Here is a 25,023-nt window from a genome sequence, read left to right as displayed (position 1 = left end):
CTGCTGCTGACCATCTTTATGGAGATGCAGATTTCATTTTCCAACAGATCTTGGTACCTGCACACAGTGCCAAAGCTACCAGTACCTGATTTAAGGACCATTGTATCCCTATTCTTAATTGGCCAGCAAACTCGCCTGACCTTAACCCCATAGAAAATCTATGGGGTATTGTGAAGAGGAAGATGCGATATGCCAGACCCAACAATGCAGAAGAGCTGAACGCCACTATCAGAGCAACCTGGGCTCTCATAACACCTGAACAGTGCCACAGACTGATCGACTCCATGCCACGACGCATTGCTGCAGTAATTCAGGCAAAAGGAGCCCCAACTAAGTATTGAGTGCTGAACATGCTCATACTTTTCATTTTCATAGTTTTTAGTTGGCCAAGATATCTTAAAATTAATTTCTTTGTATTGGTCTTAAGTTATATTCTAATTTTCTGAGATACTGAATTTGGGATTTTTCTTAGTTGTCAATTATAATCATCAAAATTTAAAGAAATAAACATTTGAAATATATCAGTCTGTGTGTTATGAATGAATATAATATACAAGTTTCACTTTTTGAATGGAATTAGTGAAATAAATAAACTTTTTGATGATATTCTAATTATATGACCAGCACCTGTATATTCGTAGCGCATTTACACATACACACTAACAAAATTAAATAATTTCTATGTAATGTCTCGCATAGGCCAATTCATCACCAGAGATTATCAGCAGTGCTGCTAGTTTGGATTCATACTGAAGCTGATGGGGACTTGACAATATATATCTTGGGATATTTTCTGATCTGTCCACAAACACATAAAAGAGGTTCAAAAACAACTCCAGCTTACAGTTTGGCAACACATTTATTTCACTAAAAACTATTCTGATTCTGAGAGAACTTTTAGGATAATAATACCGGGGTGAAATGGCTCTGACAGGCAAAATAATTTAGCCTGGGATCAAACAATCAAGCTACAATTATGAAACCACATAAAAACAAAGCAATTCCATTACATTAAGTGTAACAAAAATATGATATGAAAAACTCTCATCCGAATTCACGAACTTCCGCCGCACTGTTGGATGTAAGAAATGATTGGCTATTTGGTTTTGCGTCACGGGGTATCCAGCGCTGTGATTGGCTGAAAATGCTTCATTACAGTTGGTTAGCGATCGTGGTGCGGCTGTAGACAGCGGCTGAAAATGAAGAGTTAACCGTTTACGAGCAATGGCCAGACTGCCTTTATACACAGCTGCGTGACTCCCCGCGGTGTCCTGGAGGTGCTATGAAGGTACAGTCATTTCTCATCATACTCGTTTCGTTTTGAACTTGTTTCTATGTTGGCTGTGTTATCATGTTAGCATTAATAATCTGCTGCCTTTGCTATCAGCTCGACAACTAACAACTGATTTCCAGTTGAGCATTTCATGCATGTTTGAGTTGGGTGTGATTTTTGTGCACTGCACTGATGACGTATCTTAAATATATGTATGTCAGTCAGCATCTAGCAGCTGATATCATTTATGTGTTGGTTATCAGTGATCAGTAATGTGTTTGTTTGTTTTTAACTCCTCTGCTCTCATGTTTTCATTTGTTGGGAGGTGAGACCCAGACACAGTGCCACACAATGACATTTGGGAGTTGATTATGCTGTTGGCTCCCTATGAAAATAAAAACACCATGGTTAATGCCCTCTGTTGAGTGTCATTAAGAGCCCTGGCTGCAGTCAGAAGTCATTTAAAGCACACTAATCTCTTGTTATGGCTTAGTCCTGTTCCCTTCTGTCTCTAATGGGATTGATCCCAGTCAATGGGAACTATTTCAGGGCAGGACATTCTGAATGACCCAATGTGGCATAATAATGCACAGGGGTTCAGTCTTACTATTGTTATCGTGCACATACACTCATAATTATAGTTATTACGAGTTGGAGTCTTAATTACAGGTGTAACAATATATTGTGTCACAATATATTGCAATACAAAAATGCAGTAATATGTATTGTGGATATGTGTTGTTCACACACAAATGTATAGACCAGTTAAATTTAGACTGATTTAACTGAAGCCTTTATTCATTAAACACTGCAATAATCAATAAAAAGAAAAGTGGTCAATTTTGATTACACAGTGACTTATTTTCATGAATAAATTATGAGGAAAAAATGCATTAATGACAAAAATGTAAAACTTTTTCAACATGTATAGTCAGGGCAGAGTGTAAACATGTATCTGACATAATTCTGCATTTTTAGCTTTCCAGAATCTTGAATATTTCTATTCTGGTTAATTAACAGCATCTTTTTTAACTGTGTATCATAAGATTTTGAAGTAATTATTCAGAAAAAGTGTAATTTGAACACTATTTTGTCTTTGTTTTCTGTGTAGGCAGGGGCCTCGTCCATGTGGGCATCATGCTGTGGCCTTCTGAATGAGGTGATGGGTACCGGAGCCGTGAGAGGGCAGCCAGGTTTTGGGGCAGGTGCGGGGCCGTTTCGTTTCGCTCCCACTGCAGGATACTCCACATACCCGCCCAGCAACTCCAGCAGCACCGACCTGGTGTGTCAGGCCTGTGGACAAGCCTTCTCTGTCTTTAGGAGGAGGGTAGGTAGACCTGCATTTTTTCTGCATATTAAACACAAGAACATTTATTAACAGTATCATAATACTCGAGAATAATCGTAAAAAGTGTACTTAGAAAGGACATAATATACTTAAAAGAAAATATTTAAGTGTGAACTGAATGTAATGTCTTCGCACACTTAACAATGTTATTTGCAATGTATTTAAAATGTATTCTAAATAACATTTATATCAAACACAGTTAGTTGAACATGAGTGATTTTTTTTTATTTGAGTTCTTTCCCATGTATTTCATGATTACTTCTATTATTGAAGTACTGCTGACATTAAACTATATTTTACTATTAAAATTAAAATCTTGTAATTTCTATTGTATGTCATGTATTTTAAATGTACACTATAAGTACACAATTGTAATGATGTTGCAGTTTAGTACAAACCCGATTCCAAAAAAGTTGGATGTAGAATATCACAATAGAATATAGATAGCATATCAAATGTTGAAAGTGAGACATTTTGAAATGTCATGCCAAATATTAGCTCATTTTGGATTTCATGAGAGCTACACATTCCAAAAAAATTGGGACAGGTAGCAATAAGAGGCCGGAAAAGTTAAATGTACATATAAGGAACAGCTGGAGGACCAATTTGCAACTTATTAGGTCAATTGGCAACATGATTGGGTATAAAAAGAGCCTATCAGAGGGGCAGTGTCTCTCAGAAGTCAAGATGGGCAGAGGATCACCAATTCCCCCAGTGCTGCGACGAAAAATAGTGGAGCAATATCAGAAAGGAGTTTCTCAAAAAAATTACAAAGAGTTTGAAGTTATCATCATCTACAGTGCATAATATCATCCGAAGATTCAGAGAATCTGGAACAATCTCTGTGCATAAGGGTCAAGGCCAGAAAACCATACTGGATGCCTGTGATCTTCGGGCCCTTAGACGGCACTGCATCACATACAGGAATGATACTGTAATGGAAATCACAACATGGGCTCAGGAATACTTCCAGAAAACATTGTCAGTGAACACAATCCACCGTGCCATTCGCCATTGCCAGCTAAAACTCTAAAGGTCAAAAAAGAAGCCATATCTAAACATGATTCACAAGCGCAGGTGTTTTCGCTGGACCAAGGCTCATTTAAAATGGACTGTGATGCCATGTCCAAAACTGGGATGCCATGTCCTCCAGACTAAAGAGGACAAGGACAACCCAAGTTGTTATCAGCGCTCAGTTCAGAAGCCTGCATCTCTGATGGTATGGGGTTGCATGAGTGTGTGTGGCATGGGCAGCTTACACATCTGGAAAGGCACCATCAATGCTGAAAGGTATATCCAAGTCCTAGAACAACATATGAGCAACAGACGAGCAACTTGTCTGCTCAGTCCCCAGACTTTTACAGACTGTTATAAAAAGAGGGGATGCCACACAGTGGTAAACATGGCCTTGTCCCAACTTTTTGTGTGTTGATGACATGATATTTAAAATCAACTCATTTTGTCCTTAAAATTATACATTTTCTCAGATTAAACATTTGATATGTCATCTATGTTGTATTCTGAATAAAATATTGAAATTTTAAACTTCCACATCATTGCATTGTTTTTATTCACATTTTGTACAGTGACCCAACTTTTTTGGAATTGGGTTTGTACATTTTAAATGTATTTCCTTTTAAATAATGTTGCTTTACACTGCTTTTTGTCCTTTTGATTCAGCACAGACTCTCTCTTTTTCTCCATCGTAGCATATCTGTTGTGACTGTAAGAAGAGTTTTTGTTCGCTGTGCTCGGTACTTCAGGAAAACCTGCGCAGATGCACAACTTGTCACCTGCTGAAGGGCACTGCATTCCGGCGTCCACAGCTCATGCGTCTGCGTGTTAAAGACTTGCGGCAGTACCTCACATTACGCAACATTAACACCGATACATGCAGGTACTTTTGCACAGACATTAGAAAGTGAGCATTAATAATGATAGAGTATATTATGACAATATTGTTAGAGTTGTTTGAATGCTTTCTCAGGGAGAAGGAGGACCTAGTGGACTTGGTGCTTTGCCATCAAGGGGCAGAAAGTGAGGATGATCCAGACACACCCTCTCTGCAGACACACCCCCTGTATAGCCCACCACCTTCAACTGAAGAGCCCACCTCCCCTCTCTCAGCACTCTCTCCAACTCCAAGAGAACCAATCAGTAGGAGCAACAGCTCAGAGTCCACCAATCAGGTGCATCCTGTATACAGTTGGAATAGGCATTGATTTCTCTTATTTAAAAAATATTAAATATTTCAATTTGCAGTCTTGTATAGTAAAAGGTGTACTTGTATGGCAAAAATGATATAGTAATAGAAAAAAAAAATTCTGACTTCTGTATAACTGCACCAATGTTTTTATATTTGTTGAATTATGTGCCATCAGAATTTCCAGTGTTGACATCTCCATTAAATTAAATATTCAATATGGATTATAGCTTGACTGCAAGTTTAGAAACAGTGAAATGTTAGGAAAAGGAAATTAAACTTGTCCTGAAGGACAAAATTAAATGTCTAACTTGACAATTATTGCAAAAAGAAAATGAGAACGACAAACATTGGACCTCATGAAAAAAAATGAATAAGACATATGTCTCTGTGCATTCAACATGTACTGTTTATTATTTTTTTTTTAATTGCATAAGAATGTCCATCTTCATTGTGAACATAAAATCATGTTCTATTAGATTTTCTTAAACAATTTTCCTCACCAAACGATAATTCATTTCAAACATTGATTTGATAAAAAATGCAGTTGGTGTGTCAGAAATTAGATATTCTGCATGGTGATTATTGATGAAATATTTTTTTTCACATATCACCCAGCCCTAGTTTGAAGCAACACATTTACACACATTCCAGAATACAAATATTATGCACTTGACTCAAACTTCCTATGTGTCAAATAACTAAAACATTACATAGTTGAATTAAAAATGCAAAATAATGTTATTTTCCCCAAAGATGATAACTATGCACCACTAAATTAAACATGCAGTATGATGGAACCATGTGACTATAATAGCATAGTATTGTTTGAAACGTAGTACTTACTGTTATGTTCCTGACGTCCTACTAAGTAGTCGTATATACTCTTCAAGAGCCGTACACTAGTATTTCATGTCAAACATGGGCCGTTCCTCAGCTGATCCAGGCAGCAGAAATGTAATGTTAGTTAGTTCTCAAAAGGCAAGTGACAGAAGTTCAGAACTTGTTGGCACAGTTGTGGCTTTGGAAGGGTTTCATTCCATTTATCCATCTATTAACAAAAGAGTTGAAATGATTCCAGACTGAAGGATACTTTGCCTACTTGTTTACTTGTGGCAGGAATCCTTTCTAAAGCTGTAAGGGGCTTAACATGTATGGGTAATTATATTCTTTCTGTGTTAACATTACTTGCTGATAGGATATTGAGGACTCCCCTTCAGTCTCTCTCCTTAACCTTGACCAGACAGAACACACACCTGAGGTGAGTCACTTAGTGAAAATCGAAAGGAATGTCATGGTCATTTCTAGAAATTTTTGAATATGACAATTTCTTTAATGACCTTGATCATATGACTAGAATGTGGTTTTACCATTCAGGTTAGTCCTCAGACGAGGCGGCGGGCCCGAGCTTCTCTGTCAGGCCTGTCCTCTCTTTGATGATGTGGAGCAGCTGAGCGTACGGCAGCTAAAGGAGATCCTGGCCAGAAACTTTGTGAACTTCTCTGGCTGCTGTGAGAAGAGGGAGCTGGTGGAGCGCGTCAGGAGACTTTACCGGGAGAACGAGGACAATCGCAAGTCTAGTGAGTTCTAAATGCAGCGCTGCACGAACACTGCGCCTTATATACAGCAACACACAGTCTAAGATTAACTGCCAATTGTAGGTAAATTGGAAAAATAATTTTACAAATTATTTTTTTCAAAAATATATAAAAAATGTATTGTTCCTACTTATTACATTTTAATTTTATTTTTTACATTTTAAAATTTTTGTCTGTCAGTGGAAAATGTGAGCAACCCCTTCACTGCAGGTAGGAAATTGCTTCACGTCTGACTGACTTCATGAAGTTCATACAAAGAGTGAATATAGCTCTTTTTAATTGTGTAGGAGTTAATTTGATTAATGATCAGCTTAGATTTTTAAAGTATATTTAATAGATTGTTTGATTATTAAACTTGTAGTGGAGTCTAATAGCTGTGATGTGCTTTGCTCCTCCCACTTAAGTGGTAGCTTATCCCCCTCCAGTCTTCAATGGCAGAATCGGAGGTAAGGCTTGGAATTGGGGAAATGTTTCCTGGTCACACCCACCAGTGCACAGCATTTTGTGATGTCATTGCACTTTAACCCCATCCCTGCATGGCCACTGCCAGATAGCATGTACTCTCAAAGAGAAAAGGAAAGGAAAATGTGTAGTGACATTGTTTATACCTCAGTATATGATTAATAATGCATTTTACTGGTAGGGTTAAGGGTCATCAAAATGTATCTTATGTGACATTTTACTCTCATTATCCCATTCCATTTGTGCCCTTCATCAAGTATTATTATAACTAGGGTTCAAGTAAACTGCAAAATGCAAGAGAGTTTGTGTAATGTAACAAAAAATATTAACTGAAATTCTGATACTGATAATTAAACTTTGGTAATTACATTTGGGTAATTTAGTAATTGAACTCTGCTGACATTTTTTGTTATACACATTGTATGAAATGGATGTCGGCATAGTCAAAACACATCATCGGATGAAGCGCTAACTGTTTTAATTAATGTTTTTGGCTCTCCAAAACTACTACTGCCAGAAAAAAATATATATATTTTTGGTGTTTCATTCAAATATTTTTGTTGCATCACTAGTTGGAGGCATTCAGTTTGAGTTGTGGTCATCTCTCCTTGTGATTGGTTCTAAGTACACAGGTTTTTTTTTTCTTTTTTATGTGCAAATGCTCTGCGCTTCAAAGTACTCCATTTGATAGTGTGAATAAACACAAGCGCTCGATATATGCACTACAAAGATTCAGCCTTGTCCTGTGTCAGTGCGTTTTCTTTCAAAGTTATGAATGATAAATATGTTTAGCGCATTTATACTAGAGTTGCAGGTACTTTGGGCTTTACTCAAAATCTTGTCCTTAAAAAGAGATTCGCACCTCTAATAATGGCCCAATCCCCCCCCCCCTCTCTCTCTCATTGCAGATGGTTGCAAGACCCAGTTATCAAATGACGACAACCTGTGTCGCATCTGTATGGACGCGATAATTGACTGTGTGCTGCTGGAGTGCGGTCACATGGTCACCTGCACTAAGTGCGGGAAGCGCATGAGCGAATGCCCCATCTGCAGACAATATGTTATCAGGGCAGTGCATGTTTTCAAGTCTTAATACTGCTGGGAGAACATCCTGCTCCTCCTGTGGACCGTTTTGCATTTGAGACTCGTTGGGGACATCTGGACACCGTCTTTACATCGGATCAATGAGGAAGATAGTATTCTCTGCTTAATTTTTCATGATTTTTCAGGAAGCCTTCAGACAGTGGTCCGCAATGGCTTTGTCAATAAATGCTTCAGTAAAAACATTCCACAAGCTCCTCAAAGAGGCTCTGTAATAATATGCAATTGTTTGCAGCAACACCTCCTAGCCTTGACTTGATGTCCTACAGCTTTGAAGACATTCTGATCACCTGTCACATGCAAGCACTGCGAGGAAAGTCAAGAATCGAACTAAAGAATGAGAATTACTCAAGTGTTTCATCATGCGCCATCACTCAGGATGAAAGGATCTGAATGTTCCCATTGTTATTTTATTTAGATTTTTGTTGCAACATCTGTGAATGGGCTTTTGTTTCCTGTTTGAATTGTGTAGCTTCTTAGATTTTTGTTTCATAAAGTATCTGTTTTGGAGTTCCTTCAAGTAACAGTGTAACTCCTGATAACTTGACACTGGCATCATTCAATGATTTCATAAGTTGCTTAAAGAATTTATTTTGTGGTACACAACAGGTCATTCTTCTCTGGATTCAACTATTTTTATTTGTATTTTTTAAATCATATGATCTCCTTTCTTTTGTCAAATGTCTAAAAACATTAGCTGGTTTTTCAGTCACTACTGTTCCTTGGGGTAATGCGACTTTTGAGTATGTGACTGGAAAACCTGCCGAGAAACCTGTTGTTAAATCAGTGTCAGTGGTGAGAAATCAGAAGGGATAAAGTAGGACCATAAATGGGTACACTGTAACTGTGAGTCAATATAATTAGAAAATGTGCATTTTATATATGTGCAAACGAACAATAACAATCATTAAATTATGGACAGCGTAAAAGAAGGGTTGATTTAGATGCCAAAAGTGCATTTCTGTCTTCGATGCATTATGACAATTGCTTTCCCATTATTGTTGGCACTTGTTTAGGTCTGAAAACCCTAAAATAAAAATAAGGATGCCACTTGAGAGTGATGCCCCACAATTGATCTACCCATATTTTGTAGCCATAACTTACTTGTGTGATAAATATGATTAAAAGTTGCATCATGAGACACATGCAAATGCTTCACTCAGTCACCTCTCCTTTTGCATTGCATTTTAGATTATAATCTAATTTATATTTGTGTATTTGAGGATTTGTGTAAAGTTTTGGTGTATAATCAGATTCTTTACATCTTTGTTTAACCTGACATAGGTTTAATTTCCTGTGTATATGCCTATTCATATAAGTTTATTTTTCTTAAGAAATAACTTGAAATTTGTTGCTTTTGGTCAGTTGCTATGTTTCTTTAGTATGGAATTAACAAAAAAGATAAAGCAGTATGTATGCACTTAGTTACCCTTGTAATACTTCAATAAAAGTGTTAAGAATCTCTAAGTGTTAAGATTTGTACTGGATTGTACTGCATTGTGATTCTTACAGTGGGTATAGAAAAGCATCACCCCCTTTAAAATCACATTTTGCTTTGCAGCCCTTAAATGAGAATGGTCAAGTGTTTAAAGGAGAAAAGGGTGAATATCCTTGCTTGGTCTATAGTCAGAGCCCAGACTTAAACCCCATTGAAATTCTGTGGAATGACTTGAAGACTGCAGTCCACACACGGTCACCATCAAATTTAACTGAACTTCAGCAGTTCTGCAAAGAAGAGTGGGCAAATATTGCAAAGTCTACATGTGCAAAGTTAGTAGAGACAGGGACATATCCCAACAGAGTAAAGACTAATTAAAGCAAAAGGTGTTTCAACAATTACTGACACAATGCAGTGATCCTTTTTCTATCTCAATGATTTTTTTTCTTCTCTCTGACATGTTTATTTCAGGGGTATTCTTTTCTAAATGTCAAATTAAGTCAATATGAAAGAAAAGTCTTCTGTTTGAATATTTTTCCACTTTAATTTGTGTAAGATTATGAAAGTAGAACACATTATCAATGGCTCTTCAGATTAAAAATGTTCCCTACTTTAAGTAACATTTTACATTTCTTATTGCAGGTAAATGCACATATTACTGTGTATTTTCTGTTTGTTAGGAAAATAACTTCACTTTTCAAATGTCACACAGTAAATTATATATTTTTTTTATTACATACAAATATAAATAGCCAAATGTACATTTGAATGTTTTAGATCGCGCACAATGCCTTAATTTATAGTGGTATAAGTATGGTGGCTTAGATCAAATGGCACGCTCCCTCTTTCTAATAGTTACCATCCTGAGACAAACTCATAATAATACACACTATTAAAATCATCTGTCATCATCACAAGTACCATTTTACAATAATAATCACTGTGGAAGGAATAAAAAAAGCACATGATTACTTTCATAGACAAATACTGCAATATTTTTTTTTTTTTTGACCTTATAGAAAAAAATACAATGACTGTTTTGAAATAAACAAAATTACTGAGCTTCTTGGAATACGTAATCAGCAATTTGTTTGGTCTAACACATGCAGAGAAAGAAGAGAACCACGCTCTACAGAGTCATAGCAATGAAATATACTGATGGCTGAAGTTTTGCCTGTTAAAATGATGTAAAACAACATAAATGGAATATGGCACTGTTTTATAAATAGACCTCAAAATAACAAATTTCACTTCTACATCTGCTTTGAGATTAGAACAGCAAGTACTTGAATTCAAAGCAGTCAAAACTCCAAAATGTCTGAAAAATGCTGATCAGATTGGAACATTCCAATACTGATGACATAAAATGGAGAGAGTTATTTAAAAATTCCATTATATTAAAAAGAAAAAAATAGAGAACAATACATATACCCAGTACTGAACCAAATACAGCACAGAAATCTGAATTGAATCTTTTGTACAAAAAACACCAACATTTGAAGGGGTTTTGAATAACAATGTACAATCATGCTTACTCATGGATTAAGTGTTTGTAGTATCCAGTGAGTATGTGGATGGTTTGTATGTATATATGTCCATTGCCTTCTCTGCTTTTTACCACACCAACTATTAAATACAATCTCTTGGTAATTGCATGTATAATCTCCTCTTAAAGATGAACAGAATTTGCTGATTAAAGTCCATCTTTAGAATACACCATTTTGAATGAGCAGAATTATTTGCCTTTAAGTACAGTATGTCTGCTCTTCTTTCCCGTTTAGAAGGTGCTGACAAAACGCTTTGTCCACATACGTGTTGCAGTGCTTTTTTTTTTCAAATGTGTGAATCCAGTTTCAGTCCAAACACAAGTGCAACTGATACATGGTATCATTTTAGATGGTGTTCAGTCCCTCCCAGACACTAGGGGGAGCTGTGAAGTTTTTGGAGCAGTTTATCCTCTTGCAGTTGGAAGGGAACGATGACTGACATCTCAGCAATGAAGCGCTCACATGCCTGTCGGCTCACCTGCTTGCAAAATCGCATGTCAATGTGGCAGATGCTTCCACAGCGTTTGAAGTAGCTCAGCGACTGATCAGTGACCCTGTTACACACTAAAGAGAGTATTAAGAAAGAAGAGATCAATAATCAGTGAGGGGGAATTAATGGTTTTAAGCATTAGACTCAGTGAACCCTTCAAAAAGTTTTTTTAAAACACAGCAAGAAATTGCTGTGGTAAACAGGTCTAATGTAACTGTTTCATAGGTCGAATCCAGACGTTTTCACTGAAATGTCTGGGGATCTACAGGTCTCTCTCTGAACCAGCCCACAATTCCACTGACTTAAAAACCAAATGATGTAACCTGCTCACATTGGATGCTTCTTGTATTGACAGCTTCTCTGATTTAAATGAGAGCAATTTTTTGTGTCAATCTAGCCAGACTGACTTGTTTTGGAAACTTTAAGTGGTGATGACATTTTCCTGCCCACAAGCCCCTGATGTATCGGATTTGAGACCAGAAGGTTTAATGGGCCAGTAAGGAGTCGATTTTCTTTGGTAAACTACAGAACAAGATTGGGTACTGGTTGGGTACTGATTTTGCTTTGGCACCTGCACTGTTTTTGTGAAAAGGGGATATTAACTCATTTTAACTGTTTAAAAGCATTTGTTGTAGTATTACAAATGGCATTTTTGACCAGATTTTAAAACAATTACCAGAAAGGTTGACATCAGTTAAGGAGTCTCTAGTGGTGGTCCCTGCAGCAGTCAGCAGGTTTACTGACTGGTCATTGATATGGTTGCAGTAGCTCAAGTCCAGATGGGAGAGTAGAGGCATATTTTTAATGATGAGTCGCAGAGAACTGTCTGTAATGTCCAAACCAGCCAGACGCAGGTCAATAACATTCCGTAGTTTGCTGCGCGTGTCCATCTGACCTGTTAGAGAAAGCCCAAGTAAAGAAAACACCATATGAATAAGTAACTGTCTTGTATTAATTCAGCTCTAAGTTCAGTGACATGGGACTTGCATATCAATCTGTCTGGAGTATTGTATATTACCTGGTCTATTGTCAGTAGGAAGGGACAGCAGGTCCCTCATCTGGGGGTCTTTGAGTCCCTCCACCCACTGCAGGTCTAGAGTACGTAACAGAGGACAGCTGGATGTGCAGAGAGCTGAAACAGCCACCCACGAACAGCCTGATAGAAGAAGTACCCTCAGCCCTGCAACCAAACACAGAGTTTAGATGTAGATTAGATGTATGCTTAGAGACACCTACATAGATTCAGATGATGTGGATCCACATACTTGCTCTCATGAACACTAACCTGGTAATCGGTTAATAAGCCAGCTTAATTGCTTTTTAGAGATATTGGTCCAGCTCAGGTCCAGAGTGATGGGCTGTCTGCGAATTATCCCACTTAGCATCAGTGGGGTGATGGACTTACAACGCTTCAAATCGATATGAGTCCATAATCTCTTGTCACAGCACCTAAACACAAGATACTAAATTAAAACCCACAAATCCACATCTGTAACAGTGAACCAACAATAAAACGTCATTGTAATAATCACATATATGCCCTGTCCCAAAATGGCACTTCAAGTCTCTTGGCCATTGTTCGTGCATGTCCATTAAATCTGTAGTGTAAATGTGCCCAATCTTGCTGCTGGAGGAACAAATACCTGCCAAATTTGGCTCTAGTCTGCTCCAACACAACTGCCTGGACGTTTTTAGTAGTCCTCAAATCTTTCATTAGCTGGTTGAGGTGTGTTTAAAGGTAAACTCTGCAAGAGTGTGGTCCTTTAATAGAAGGACTGGACACCCCTGTGGTATGGTGTCCAATTTGTCATTTAATGGTTGAAAAGGGGACTTCACAAGTCTATAAGCACAGTATTTCCCAAATCCTGTTAACATTTTGGATGTCAACCTTAACCATTTTAGGTCTTAGAGTCCCTATTAATGGGATGATGAGTTGTGTTTGATATGGAAGAGTTTGAAAATGTGCACTGTTGGTGTGCCTCCAGGAACAGGGTTGGAAAACACTGTACTACTCCAATGGGGTTTTAACCCTGTTCCTTGAGTACCCCCAACACTGCACATTTTGAATGTCTCCTTTTTCTTACACACTCATTTCATGTCTTGGAAGAGTGGTGTCCAATCCTGGTTCTGATGGGCCACTTTCCTGTAGAGTATAGCTCCTACTCCAATTAAACACACCTGAACCAGCTAATCAAAGTGTTAAGGCTGATTTATACTTCTGAGTCGGACCTACGCCGTAGCCTACGCATAGACGCATTCCCTTACACTGTAGCCTGACATCCACCCCTCCAAAAATCAAAAAAAAAAAATCATGTCAATTCTACACGGACCTCAAGCGATGTGATTGGTCTGCAAGAACCCTCCCTCCATATGTACTTGAGTTTTGTGTGTCTTTATGTGCACTTCAATATATTTTAATGTTACACCTTCTTATATAAAAATAAAACAAAGCAAAGAACAAGTGTCTTATCATTTATTATACTACATATCATTTTACATCAGTAGTTGTCCGGGACAAACAATTTTGATCTGCTGTGGTACAAGTCCTTGTGGAGATGCCATCTTCTCCTGTTCCGTTGTTGTCTTCTTTTGTAGTTTTAAATAATGATTTAACGATTTGATTTTCTTTGCCGCCATCACGGCTATAATGCTTCTCTGACGACCCTATTCTTCTTCGGTTTTTGTCTTGGTGCTACAGGTTACACCAGCAACTTGCCGGTGGACACTGCAGACTAGTGGTTTGCATGTGTACTGCACGTTGATGTGGACAACGATGCAGATGTATAAACCAAAACTGATGCATAGCCTACGGTGTAGGTACGACACATAACTACGACACATAACTATAATAATCAACCATTACTGCGCATACTAGAAACTTCCAGACAGGTGTGTTAAGGCACATTAGAGCTAAAGTCTGCAGGACACCAGCCCCCAAGTACCAAGTAGAGTTTAGTTCTAACCTATCTCCAACAAATATCATGTAGTTTTTAAATAATCTTGAAGGACCTGATTAGCTGCATCAGGTGTGTATAGTTAGAGTTGAAGCCAAACTCTGCAGGGCTGTGGCCCTCCAGGAACTGAGTTCTGCAACACTGGTGTAAACCAATTTAAATGGACCTCAAGGATTGAGGGTGGCATCTGGGACAAAGTCACAGGTGAGAAGTCTCAAGTTTGAAATGTGAACAGATAAACTAGTCTTAAGGTCTTTCTTACCAGCGATTCCATGTTCGGCACACTCGCATACACACACAAAGTTCACGATGACTCAAGTGACCGAAAATAGCCAACCATGCTTCTCTGGGAGCAATGTGATTACGGCCATCAGCTAGTGGTAGCCTATCAGGTGGAGGGCAGATTGGTGGTGGCCGGATCACATGACGCTCCATCTGAACACACTTGGGAGGCGAACGTGCAGGAATTGGTCTGACTGTAGGCGAACTGCGATTCAGACCAAGCGGGGTAATCTGAGGTGGGTAGAAGTGTCGCAGCTCCCAAGATGTCCCATTCATCTCTCTTGCTCGTAAGTGCGGGCGCTCCCCTCCTCCCTCTCCACCACTTCCTCTTTCTACTCCTCCACCTCCTCCTCCATTCCCTGTAGTTCCGTTCCGTAAACCTCTCTTTGGTTCCTCGTTTTCACTGTCCTCTGGTTCGCTCTTGAGTGGCTGCTGGTTCTCATTGGCCAGTGAATGCTCTGTGCGACGGATCTCCATGTTGAGCTGCTTGCTGAGTTCTGTACTGAGCTGGCGGTTAGGGGGCTTGCGCCGGTGTCGCTTCGCCCGAGCACGTGGTGCCTTCTCTTGCGTCTCACTACCTTCGCTGCTTGGCCCTGCTCTTGGGGAGCTGCACTGTGATGCATCACTCTCAAGCGATAAGGACATGTTCTTCAGTGCAAGGCTACTATCCCTGCCTCGTTTGCCATTATTGTCCTCCTCCTCATCCTCATCATCTTCCTCCTTTTCATCTTCTTGGTCTTCCTCTTTCCGTAGGGAGTTGAACTCCTTGAGGGATCTGAAAGGTGGATCCCTCTCCTCCCTCCTCTCTTCCTCATGCACTTCCTCTTTTCTTACTGTGCTGTAGTCTTTCTTAAATGAACGACGAGGCAGTTCTCGCTTCTCCTGCCTCTCTTCCTCCTCATCAGAGTTGTCTTCCTCCTCTTCTGTTTTCATGTGAGAGAGTTTGGGAATCAAAGCCTCTTCAAGCCTCCAGGATTTCTTTGGCTAAACAGATGTCAAAGTTATTAAATTAAAAAGCTACAGCAGATTTGTTTATGCAAATAATGAATGTCTGTGTAAATGTTACCTTCTTTTTAGCACTAGCCTCCTCTTCCTCTTCGTCATCATCAAATAACTTCCTCTTCTTCCTCAAGAAGTTGGGCACTTCAGATCGTGGTCTTGGCAGGCCACTGGGGCTCAAGAGTGGGGGAAGACGGGAGGGTAGCTCTTCAGTCTTAAGTGTGGGAGTTTCCTCCCTCTCACTCTTCCTTTTGATGGATGAAGCACCTGTGGATGTCTGGTCCAATTCCTCTCTTCCGTCACGTCCTGCTTTCTGCTCCCTCAGCAGGGAGCCTGGCAGGTTGGATGCGTACTTAAAGCCTGGGCCCCGTTTTTGCTTGCAGGCCAAAGAGTGGCAAGAAAATACAAAAGACATCTTTATACCTTATGAATGTTATGCATTGTCCACGAAGCATGTATTGCTATGATATACTTCCTATTTATGACGTTTCATATTTAACTGTTAAATATTTTAGGGGGTTCTATTAAGGAAAATAGCTTGACTGCCTGTCAGTTACTGAACTAAATTAAAATTATCACAACATGTTTATTTGCATCTAGATCTGGTTTGACAGTTTCCAAAATGAATTTATCAAAAATTACAGAACAAATGTCAAAATACATATCACTGCTTAACTGTACACCACAGTTCTCCATTTGATAATAAAGACTTTAGTAAACACATCTTCATTGTCTCCACTACTTTCTTAAATAGTACCTCTGTTCAAATGCAAATCTTTGTTGAATGCTATCAAACCATTCTACCACTGTTCCCCAAATACTCACTTTTCCAGTTTTCCCAGCGTAATTGCATTTTGGACATTCCCAGCAGTTAGGAAGCTCATCATTTACTACCCCAGCTGCATCCTTCACCTATATAGGCAAGAGACCGGACTTGGAGCTGAAGACAGATCATTTATGAAAATACTCTAGCTAAGTATTTGAAAAAACTACACCACCACACACTTAAGAGGAACTAAATGGTGTTAAAAACTGTCAGAGCCACCCACAAACATGTACTTTAGCCCAATCACTTCCTCCTCCTGTGCTCACACAAAACAACAGAGAGCGCAGTATACACTGCTTTGTATTTACTTTAGAAATATATTCTTGTGTTAGTGGTTGAGATGGGTTAAGTCAGTCTGACCTTGAGGCAGTTTGGGTGGACAATTTCGTTGCAGATTGAGCACTCCATGAGCATGGCATTAAATTTTTCATCTTCATCATCAAGTGTGTCTTCTTTACCGGCTTCACCGCACACCACACAAACTGCTGTATGTGGTAACACGGGCTGTGGAACCACATGCCGACAATTTAATATCCAGAATATCAAGAATTTGGAAAATGTGTGGTTACAAAATGCACATATAATAAAATATGACAAAAACACATATTTGGGTAAACACTTTTTAAGGAGTTTGTTAAAAATAAATGGACCATTCATCTGAATTACAACCTTTAGTTGTACAGTTCGATCATATATTATGAATCTCAGTTGTATAAATGTCTGTATTTATACATTTCCATCAATTACATCTACATGGAGTTCTGCCGGTTACTCATACATTTGATCAGCCTCTATGAATCAAGTGGTGAAGGTGAATTCTGGAGGAATTCCAATTACTTAATTTCAATTAAATTTAGGTAAACATCCATTGAGTACTGGCTAAAGTCAACTCCTCACAAAGACTGCTTCTACATTTTATTCTGATTTAAAATCACTAGATTCCAACAATATATATTTTTTTGAGTCTGTAAATGAGTGTCTCTCATGTAAAAAAAAAAGATTATAATAATTTTATGTATTAGCTGAGTGACATTTGGTTCATGAATCATCTTGGTGCCTGTTGGAATTGAGTTTCTTACCGCTATACATTGTCTCATAATGCAAGACTGTTTCATTCGACCAGGTCCTCCAAACTTCTTCATGTCCTTACAGAAGTGACACTCTCCACATTCCGTCCGCACACATGCCTCGCATTTTCGACATCGTGTGCGTCTACGGCGAGCTCCAGAGGAGGACCGATTGGACGGTAGCTTGACCGCTGTTGCAGTGGATGAAGAAGTGGTTGCTGCAGGGGTTGTTGATGTTGATGCAGCCATTTTGGGCTTGGGTTTGTTGGGTAGCCGCTGCTAATGGGGGGGGGGGGGGGGATTAAGAATGGAAATTAAATAATATAATAATAGATTACAGACACATAGAACACATTGCTGCCCATAAAAGATTAAAATAATATGAGGCTTAAAACAGGAGAATCTCCCACATGCTTTTAAAAGTAAATGCAGACAATTTTGAGGATTCTTTGATTTACTGTTTAATGTACTGTTTAACATTTAACTAGGCATCAGGAAATAGAAGTGAAATGGGGTTTTTTTTCCGTCAGTATTTTGATTCAGATTTTTGTTGTAAGTGGTCTCTGTATTAGGTTTAATGGTAAACATCTAATTTTGCTGTATTTGTGGATGCTAATAAGCTAAACCTGCTGTTAGTTTAATTTTTCCATTAAAACTAGCATGTAAAATGCACACTTGTAGCCCACATGGTCTTTTTCTACCATTTGCTTGACAGAATAAAATGGCACAAATACCTGGTTGACGTGATTAGATCAGTGGTAAAAAAATCAAGTGTTGAGTATCATAGGCACTCTTCTGTAATGACTTTATTCTGTACATTATAAACCCCCCCATGGTTCAAAGCTCTTACCAGCCCCTCTTATTGTCTGTTTACCCACCCACAATCCCTGTATGAATCTACTGCTTGATTCATACACTATGCTTCAAAACAATCTACACTCATATCCTTTATTCTTTCACCCTTGAGATTTCCAACATTCGACTGCTATTGTTCTTCATCACTTCTAACTCGTCTGTGCACCTCTCCTGTTTTGCTTATGCAGCTCAGCTTTTGGAATATAATCTATTTAAGAACCTCATTATGCCGCTCTGTTATTTGGATAATCGTGATTGCTCTCTAATGTAGTAATAAGCAGCAGAAATAGTGGATTCTAATGCAAATTTGGTTACATATGGGATCATGTTAGCAATACATTGGAGGTTTAATAATGTTCAAAATAAAGGCTACTTGCAATTAGAAAGCAATGTTCAGGGCTCTAATCTAGCATTACTACATAAACTGATGCAATATCTACTACATCTATAAATAAAACTGTCAACAAGGTCAAATCAAATTAAAAATGTAATTCCAGTTCTGTATCACATCAGCTTTTTCTTTCATAATGTACAGTGATGCTAAAACATAACCTTGTGTATTATTACTAATGTCTTATATTAGCATCAATGCAATTGTTATAATCATCACCCTTTACAGAAGAATCCTATCTTGCCTTCCAGATCAGATAATGAATACATTACAACGCATGCACAAAACTGCAGTGCAGTACTGGAAGTCTGTCCTTCTGCAATGTAACCATGGCAACACAGCAGTTCTTGCTGACTGGTGGATTGAAGAAATACTTCTATTCCACATTTAATTGGCTCAGAAGGGGGAAGTGGTCGACGACTGGGTTGAACATCAGATTCTTTTTAATGATTTCGTTTCCCATTGGATTTCATCTGAGATCAGTGGTGGGGGTGTTATAGTGGTGTTATATTCATCTTGATGAGATGTTTTAGACATTGAGATCAAATACTGTTGTAGGTCTATTCTTGCCCTTGCAAAATCCTGTCTTCTTTCATGCATCACCTCCTTACAATAAAACAACTAGAACACAACCATTCCCTAGCACTATGTTTTATTATAACAGATTCAGGGAGCTGCAGAGCAGTGCAGAATGCTGACTGTATATAGAGCACAACAGTGTTTTGTGCTTTGGAGTGATGCATCACAGCTGTGACCTCTATTCACATTGTCCGAGTGTGGAACCCAATATGAGAGATAGTTGTTTCAAAAAGAAATGCTGCATTACAGCCAGTATTCATTAGCTGTCCAAAGGCTACACATGTGTGAGGACCTAAGATGTAATCTCCAGCTCAAACAAATGACTGTTTGGACCAATGAAGCTGATGCTAGAGCAGATCTTATGAACACAGTACAACAGCAGCTCATTCAGAAGTTCGCCATTTACTCTTCCATTATACACTGCACCATCAATAGACATTAAATTTATGAGATATATCTACAGACACCTATGAGACCAGAAAAACAGATAAACAAACAAAGAAACAGACAGTACAGGCTGTACTGAGGAGGCTCATTCCTTTTAATGTCTTCTGGAGGTTGACTGTAATGTACAGCCAAATCAATGATTTGCTATAGGGTCATGAAAAATCATTACATCTAAATGTTCTACAAACTGCATCTAGAAACATCCCGTTACATCAGCCAGGTCGTATTCCTATCAGCATGCAATAACACCTAGAAACACATTCTTCCAGACTAAATCCACACATATTCTCTTTTCTGAAAAATCCACATGCATCATCTGTTGCGGTTGCATTGAAGCCCTGCTCATGAGTTTGGAAATAATAATTACACTGTAACGTCCATTCAAGTGATTTTAGCCTGAATAAAATGGACATGCTGGACAATTTCATGTTCCTTTGTTGACTGCCCACTTCCTGACAAAGACAGGAATCCTTTTAGCGCTAATGCAGCGAAATGAAGAGCAAAGATGCACTTTAGGTGTAAATTATGCTTTGCATGTGTATTTTATCATTCTTTTGCTGCCATTTGCCATGGGAAATTAAGTTTGGTCACACAACCCTGTCTTTTCATGAATTTTCTGCCATGTTTTACCATTATTCTTCAGTGAAAGTACTCAAAATGGACACAAACTAGTCTGTACCATCTTATAATACAACTTAAAATGCTCAATACTATAGTTGTTAGACACGCCCCCAATTTTAAAGCAAACTGATGTGCAGTAAATTAATAAATACAATTCTGACAAGGCTTGAACGCATTACACACAAACGTGAATGATGATCCTAAAACACTCATTCATGTTGTAGACAGGATCATCCACACATCATGTTGTGTATACACCAATAGAAGCATAATTCCAATCTGTGTGAATATGTTTGCCTATGGTCATGGGTGAGAGTTTACGTCTTATTTGTGGCACTTTATCGTGCCCACGCCATGACACAAGTCAAAGGCCAATGAGTCATAAGGTTTCATTGCAACTAGTGATCTAGAAGAATTAACCACCGCCTCTGCACAATAGTGATGACCTTTAGAGATAAACTGTAGGTGCTCTGTGAAACAAATATTAGGAGATGAAAGCTCTAAGAAAGAAAATTACACAAATTGCATAAAGCTTTATGTTGAACAAAGCTGTTCATTTGGATAGGAGTCCATGCAATAAGCAATTCTGGGTTTCCAGATTTCCACACACAGGTTTTGCAGCGGGTTTAAGTTGGTCATGTGAATTTACCACACTCACCAACAGTAAGCTGCTTGGTCTGAAAGAGACTTCTGTGTGAGTGCTTCAAACATTTACACTATTGACATTACAACTGAATTCATCTGATTTTGATCATGAATTTCACGTGAGGGGAAATGTTTGTCCTGCTTGGATTTTGCAAGGGGTGCAAATTGGTCACAGAAAGTTTTGCAGAAATTCTGCTCAAGTCTAAAGAGTCTTACCAAACATACCTTTTGACTTAACTACCAAAGATGAACTCAGACAGGGGGCCCGAGAGCAGCCGGGTCCTCCTATTGTTCCCCCCCACACTTTGCTTCACCCCTCCCCCGGTCTTCAACATAGAAACTGTTTTAAAGATGTGGGATCCAGTTTTTTTTTCACAACAGGGATTAAGAGATTTGAAATGCATGCATTATTTGTGTTGTTAGTAAGCACATGTGGCTTACTTGGTTCAGTGACATCCACATCCTGTATATGAGCATGCTACCTCACACCAACATGAAGTGTGCACAAAACTTAGTAAATCAAAAAATTTCCAAAGTCTGCATATGCATAAGGGTATGCTCCCTTAGGATAAAATCCTACATCTAACCTACCAATGTATTTTTTAACCTTTCAAATGGATGCAAAAAAGGTAGAAAACTGAAATAGTAATTTATTGCAAAACATAGGCCTACTGCAATAATATTTTATTTACAACTTTCGAGAAGTCATTTTCACAGTGTAGTGTAGATTCTGTCCTCACAAAAAAACAAGCATGAAGTTATATATCCTAAAAAAAAGTGTTTAAGCAGCAATTCATCTTGAGAAGGAAACTGAAGGGCAACACATGTCCAGTCATGCTGTTGCTTTGAGGAACTTCAGTCCTCCTTACAGTTTTTACTCTTAACAACCCTGAACGTGTGAAAGTGAGAGTACATCACACCCCAAAAAGTCTAGCTACTACATTTTACAACTTACAAGTTACTACATTTTAGTTCTCCCAACAAAACAAAGACAACAAACCGGTATAAACACATCCAAACACAAAGGTAAAGCAACAGAAACATGCTTTTTTATTTAAACAAGCCTTTCTGAAGGAGGCACACATGACTCAAACCAATCACAACTGATAGCCGAAGCTCAATAGAGACAAACAATAAGAGCCACTCTTCTGTTGTATTTGTTTTTGCTTCCTTTCGCATTGAAACCTTTCCGGTCTTATACTATTTCAGTAAATCAAAAACCAGGTACTGTTTCAGAAAGAGAAAGAGAAAGAGAAGATGTTGAGGAAGATTAAAAGAAAGCAGAAAACGCATGTCTTGTTTGAGAGCCATGGTACTACGAGGAAGGGAACCTGAGAAGATGGCTAATTGTTTGTGTGGTGTGTATGAGGAGAGAGAGAGTGTGTGTACTGACCTGTTCGGCTGTATCCGAGTCGTAATCCTCATCGTCGGCACTCAGTGACATGGCCATGGCTGTCTGATCTCAAAGCCAGCCAGACAAACAGAACATAGACATGATCACAACCCCCCTAATCACAGTCGCCCTCTGTCTTCTCACCCGATTTCCTTTCTCTATTCCTCTTCCTCTAACCTTCCCCAATGTCTCGCTCCTGTTTCTCTCCCTCTCTTTTCCCGTCTGGAACAGGCAGCTGCACAGGCACACACCAGCCTGCTATCTCATGCATATGCACCAGAAAAAGAAGACGGGGGAGAGGGGGGCCTCAGCTCAGCCAATCACAGACCACATGGCGTCCAGTTACAGGCTTGCCTACAAAAGCACACAATGTACTGTGGGTTTGGGTAGGAGATTGGGGGGGGTTGATTGGGGGTGGCACTACTGCACACAAAAGGAGTACTGACATTACCATACAAGAGCAAGGTCTCACTCTGCAAGTGATTCAGAGGGTCTGATGTTGCCTTCCTCTTACAAATACAGGAAGTTATCGGTTGATCTGGGTTTGATTGTTTTAGTCGAATGTGTTGCTGTGTTTTCTGCAAGCATCAGTGCATGAAATGCTCATACAGTAGTGCTAGTCAAACAAGTTGGGGAGCTCGTTTGAATGACAATGGTCAGATGTGTCACATTTAGGTGCCTTTATTATAATTTTTTTAGTAACTCTCATATGAGTCAGACATAAGGAATCGGGCTTTGTTTGGGTCAGCATTTATTTTACTAATGTGACCCATTCTGCTGAATGGCAGATTTAGGCATCCGCATTTGGGAAGTTGTTTGAACTAAAATACATCAGTTAAGGTTTAACGATGTTAAAATTTAAATCAAAAGGCTGAAATCTCCAGAAAAACCTGTCGAACCACTTGCATCAATGTAGAATAAAAGGCAGAAAAAGCACAATAAGATGGCATACAGATACTAATGTCAAAATAAAATGAAACTAGGTTTTGAGTACAAAGTAGTGCTACTTGGCATCATTTTAATTTTAGTTAAAGTTTTTGTAACTTTAGTGTATTTGTCATTTTTTATTTTTTCCTGTCTATTTAGTTATTGAAGTGTTAGTTTTCATTTTAGTACCTCAAGTTAAAACTAAATAAGGAACAGAAATGCTGACTTTACACTTGACTGATGGTATTTAAATTATACTTTATAATATTTTATAAAGTATATAATATATATTTAATTTATTTTGGTTAATGTTTATTTTACAAGTAACCAAAATATTTTATTATGGTTTTAGTTTTAATTCCCTACAACTCCATCCAATTACACAACAGTTTTGTTTTCAGCTTGAATAGATGAATCATTTGGCAATACATACGGTTAATTCTGATTTCATGCCAACTTTTAATTTTGTAATTATGATTACAAAATTTAAACCACTGACTTCATTGGTCAACTCAAACTTCAGTGTTATGGCAATAGGGTCTGTGATTGACATGACCAATGCAATTTTTTTGATTAGCTTCGGGTCAGGGTTTGTGCTTAATTGGTTTGAGGGGAAACAAATTGTGTGTTTTTTTTTTTTTTTAAGCCAATACTTTATAGGTAAGTGCCTATAAAGAAAATAACCTTATTTATTTACTGTGCTAACTAACCCAGTGTCCAGCATTTCTATCCTGCACTGTCATGATTATCAATATCTATGATGGAAATTGCGAAATTAACTTGCCAAATGAAAACAATCTCTAACATTTACCATAGTTTTACTATATTAACACTAACTACAGTTACTATGGTATTCTAGTGATAATGCTGATTCATGTTAACAATTAATGCAAACTGAGCTCAATTATTTTATAAGGCCTACAATTATGGAAATGTAGTTATACAATCTGTATTTGTAAAGGCTGCTATTTTTATTAACAGATGGCCTAGTTTGTAGAAACTACAGCTAAACTGATTTAATCATTGTAATAGGGGTCCATTCATGGTTTGACCTGTGGTTATTATGGCCTCACTACAAATACCACTGTATTGGTTATGATGTAAAACCTATTGTACATTTTAAAAACAGTTATAATTAGATATAAAACCTTATCTCAGTTTCTTAAACACAAAAGCATCCATCTATATTTGGCTGTGTACCACCTAATCAGTTGTAAACCAGCTATGGGCAAACAAAAAAACACCAAATTTGAGGTAGAGAGATTACCTTTTTCATGCATCATTCAGATTCCTAAGGCCAGTTTATATCCTGCGCCTGTTAAAACAAAACATGAAGACAGTCAAAAAAATTAATTAAATTCAATTTAGAAATTTGGTGTGTTTCATTGAGCAAATAAACTCTTTTGGGTCGAGCATTAAGCTTGCAAATGAGAATGGGAATAGGGAATACAATATATATTAACTGCACACACACAAAACAATTCCAGGACATGACTGTTCAAATCGAGCCCGCGTGGGGGGAGAACCGTTAAGAACTACAAATCCCACAAAGCATCTTCTGCAGATTGACCGTCAGC

At 38.3% G+C, this 25,023-nt stretch overlaps 2 protein-coding genes across 4 annotated transcripts; one reads left to right on the top strand and one right to left on the bottom strand.

Moving 5' to 3' along the window:
- Window positions 1–1,144: 1,144 nt before the first annotated feature.
- rnf34a (ring finger protein 34a) lies at window positions 1,145–8,532 on the top strand. The gene is given in 10 exon segments (XM_059523985.1): window positions 1,145–1,288; window positions 2,385–2,600; window positions 4,331–4,518; window positions 4,609–4,810; window positions 6,023–6,085; window positions 6,202–6,255; window positions 6,257–6,404; window positions 6,603–6,632; window positions 6,827–6,868; window positions 7,793–8,532. Coding segments are annotated over 10 exon segments (1,134 nt in total). The 5' UTR covers window positions 1,145–1,282; the 3' UTR covers window positions 7,978–8,532.
- A 1,606-nt stretch (window positions 8,533–10,138) lies between these two features.
- Window positions 10,139–25,023, bottom strand: kdm2ba (lysine (K)-specific demethylase 2Ba). 3 transcript variants are annotated; one of them, XM_059523981.1, is made up of 12 exons: window positions 24,919–25,023; window positions 24,714–24,761; window positions 22,520–22,873; window positions 17,601–17,867; window positions 16,882–17,025; window positions 16,521–16,607; window positions 15,763–16,080; window positions 14,677–15,680; window positions 12,746–12,909; window positions 12,479–12,640; window positions 12,137–12,355; window positions 10,139–11,534 (listed from the first exon to the last, which is right to left on the bottom strand). In XM_059523981.1, the coding sequence occupies exons 3-12, from the start codon at window positions 22,574–22,576 to the stop codon at window positions 11,344–11,346; spliced, it is 2,613 nt and encodes an 870-aa protein (XP_059379964.1). In that variant the 5' UTR covers window positions 22,577–22,873; window positions 24,714–24,761; window positions 24,919–25,023; the 3' UTR covers window positions 10,139–11,343. The 3 variants fall into 3 exon arrangements, with proteins under 3 accessions (XP_059379964.1, XP_059379966.1, XP_059379965.1); XM_059523983.1 differs by having other exon boundaries at window positions 15,763–16,071; XM_059523982.1 differs by having other exon boundaries at window positions 17,601–17,864; window positions 24,919–25,018.

The sequence above is a fragment of the Carassius carassius genome, chromosome 34 (genome assembly GCF_963082965.1).
Source record: "Carassius carassius chromosome 34, fCarCar2.1, whole genome shotgun sequence".
In the NCBI taxonomy this organism is placed as follows: domain Eukaryota; kingdom Metazoa; phylum Chordata; class Actinopteri; order Cypriniformes; family Cyprinidae; genus Carassius; species Carassius carassius.
The sequence above is the reverse complement of the archived record's forward strand: the minus strand, read 5'-3'. Positions and strand labels throughout refer to the sequence as shown.

Coding starts and splice junctions, on each gene's coding strand:
- kdm2ba (XM_059523981.1), bottom strand. CDS start 22,576: ATGGCCATGTCACTGAGTGCCGACGATGAGGATTACGACTCGGATACA. Junction 16,608..16,881: donor TCCACCCAAACTGCCTCAAG/GTCAGACTGACT, acceptor TTGCCTATATAG/GTGAAGGATGCAGCTGGGGT. Junction 12,356..12,478: donor TCCTACTGACAATAGACCAG/GTAATATACAAT, acceptor TTTCTCTAACAG/GTCAGATGGACACGCGCAGC.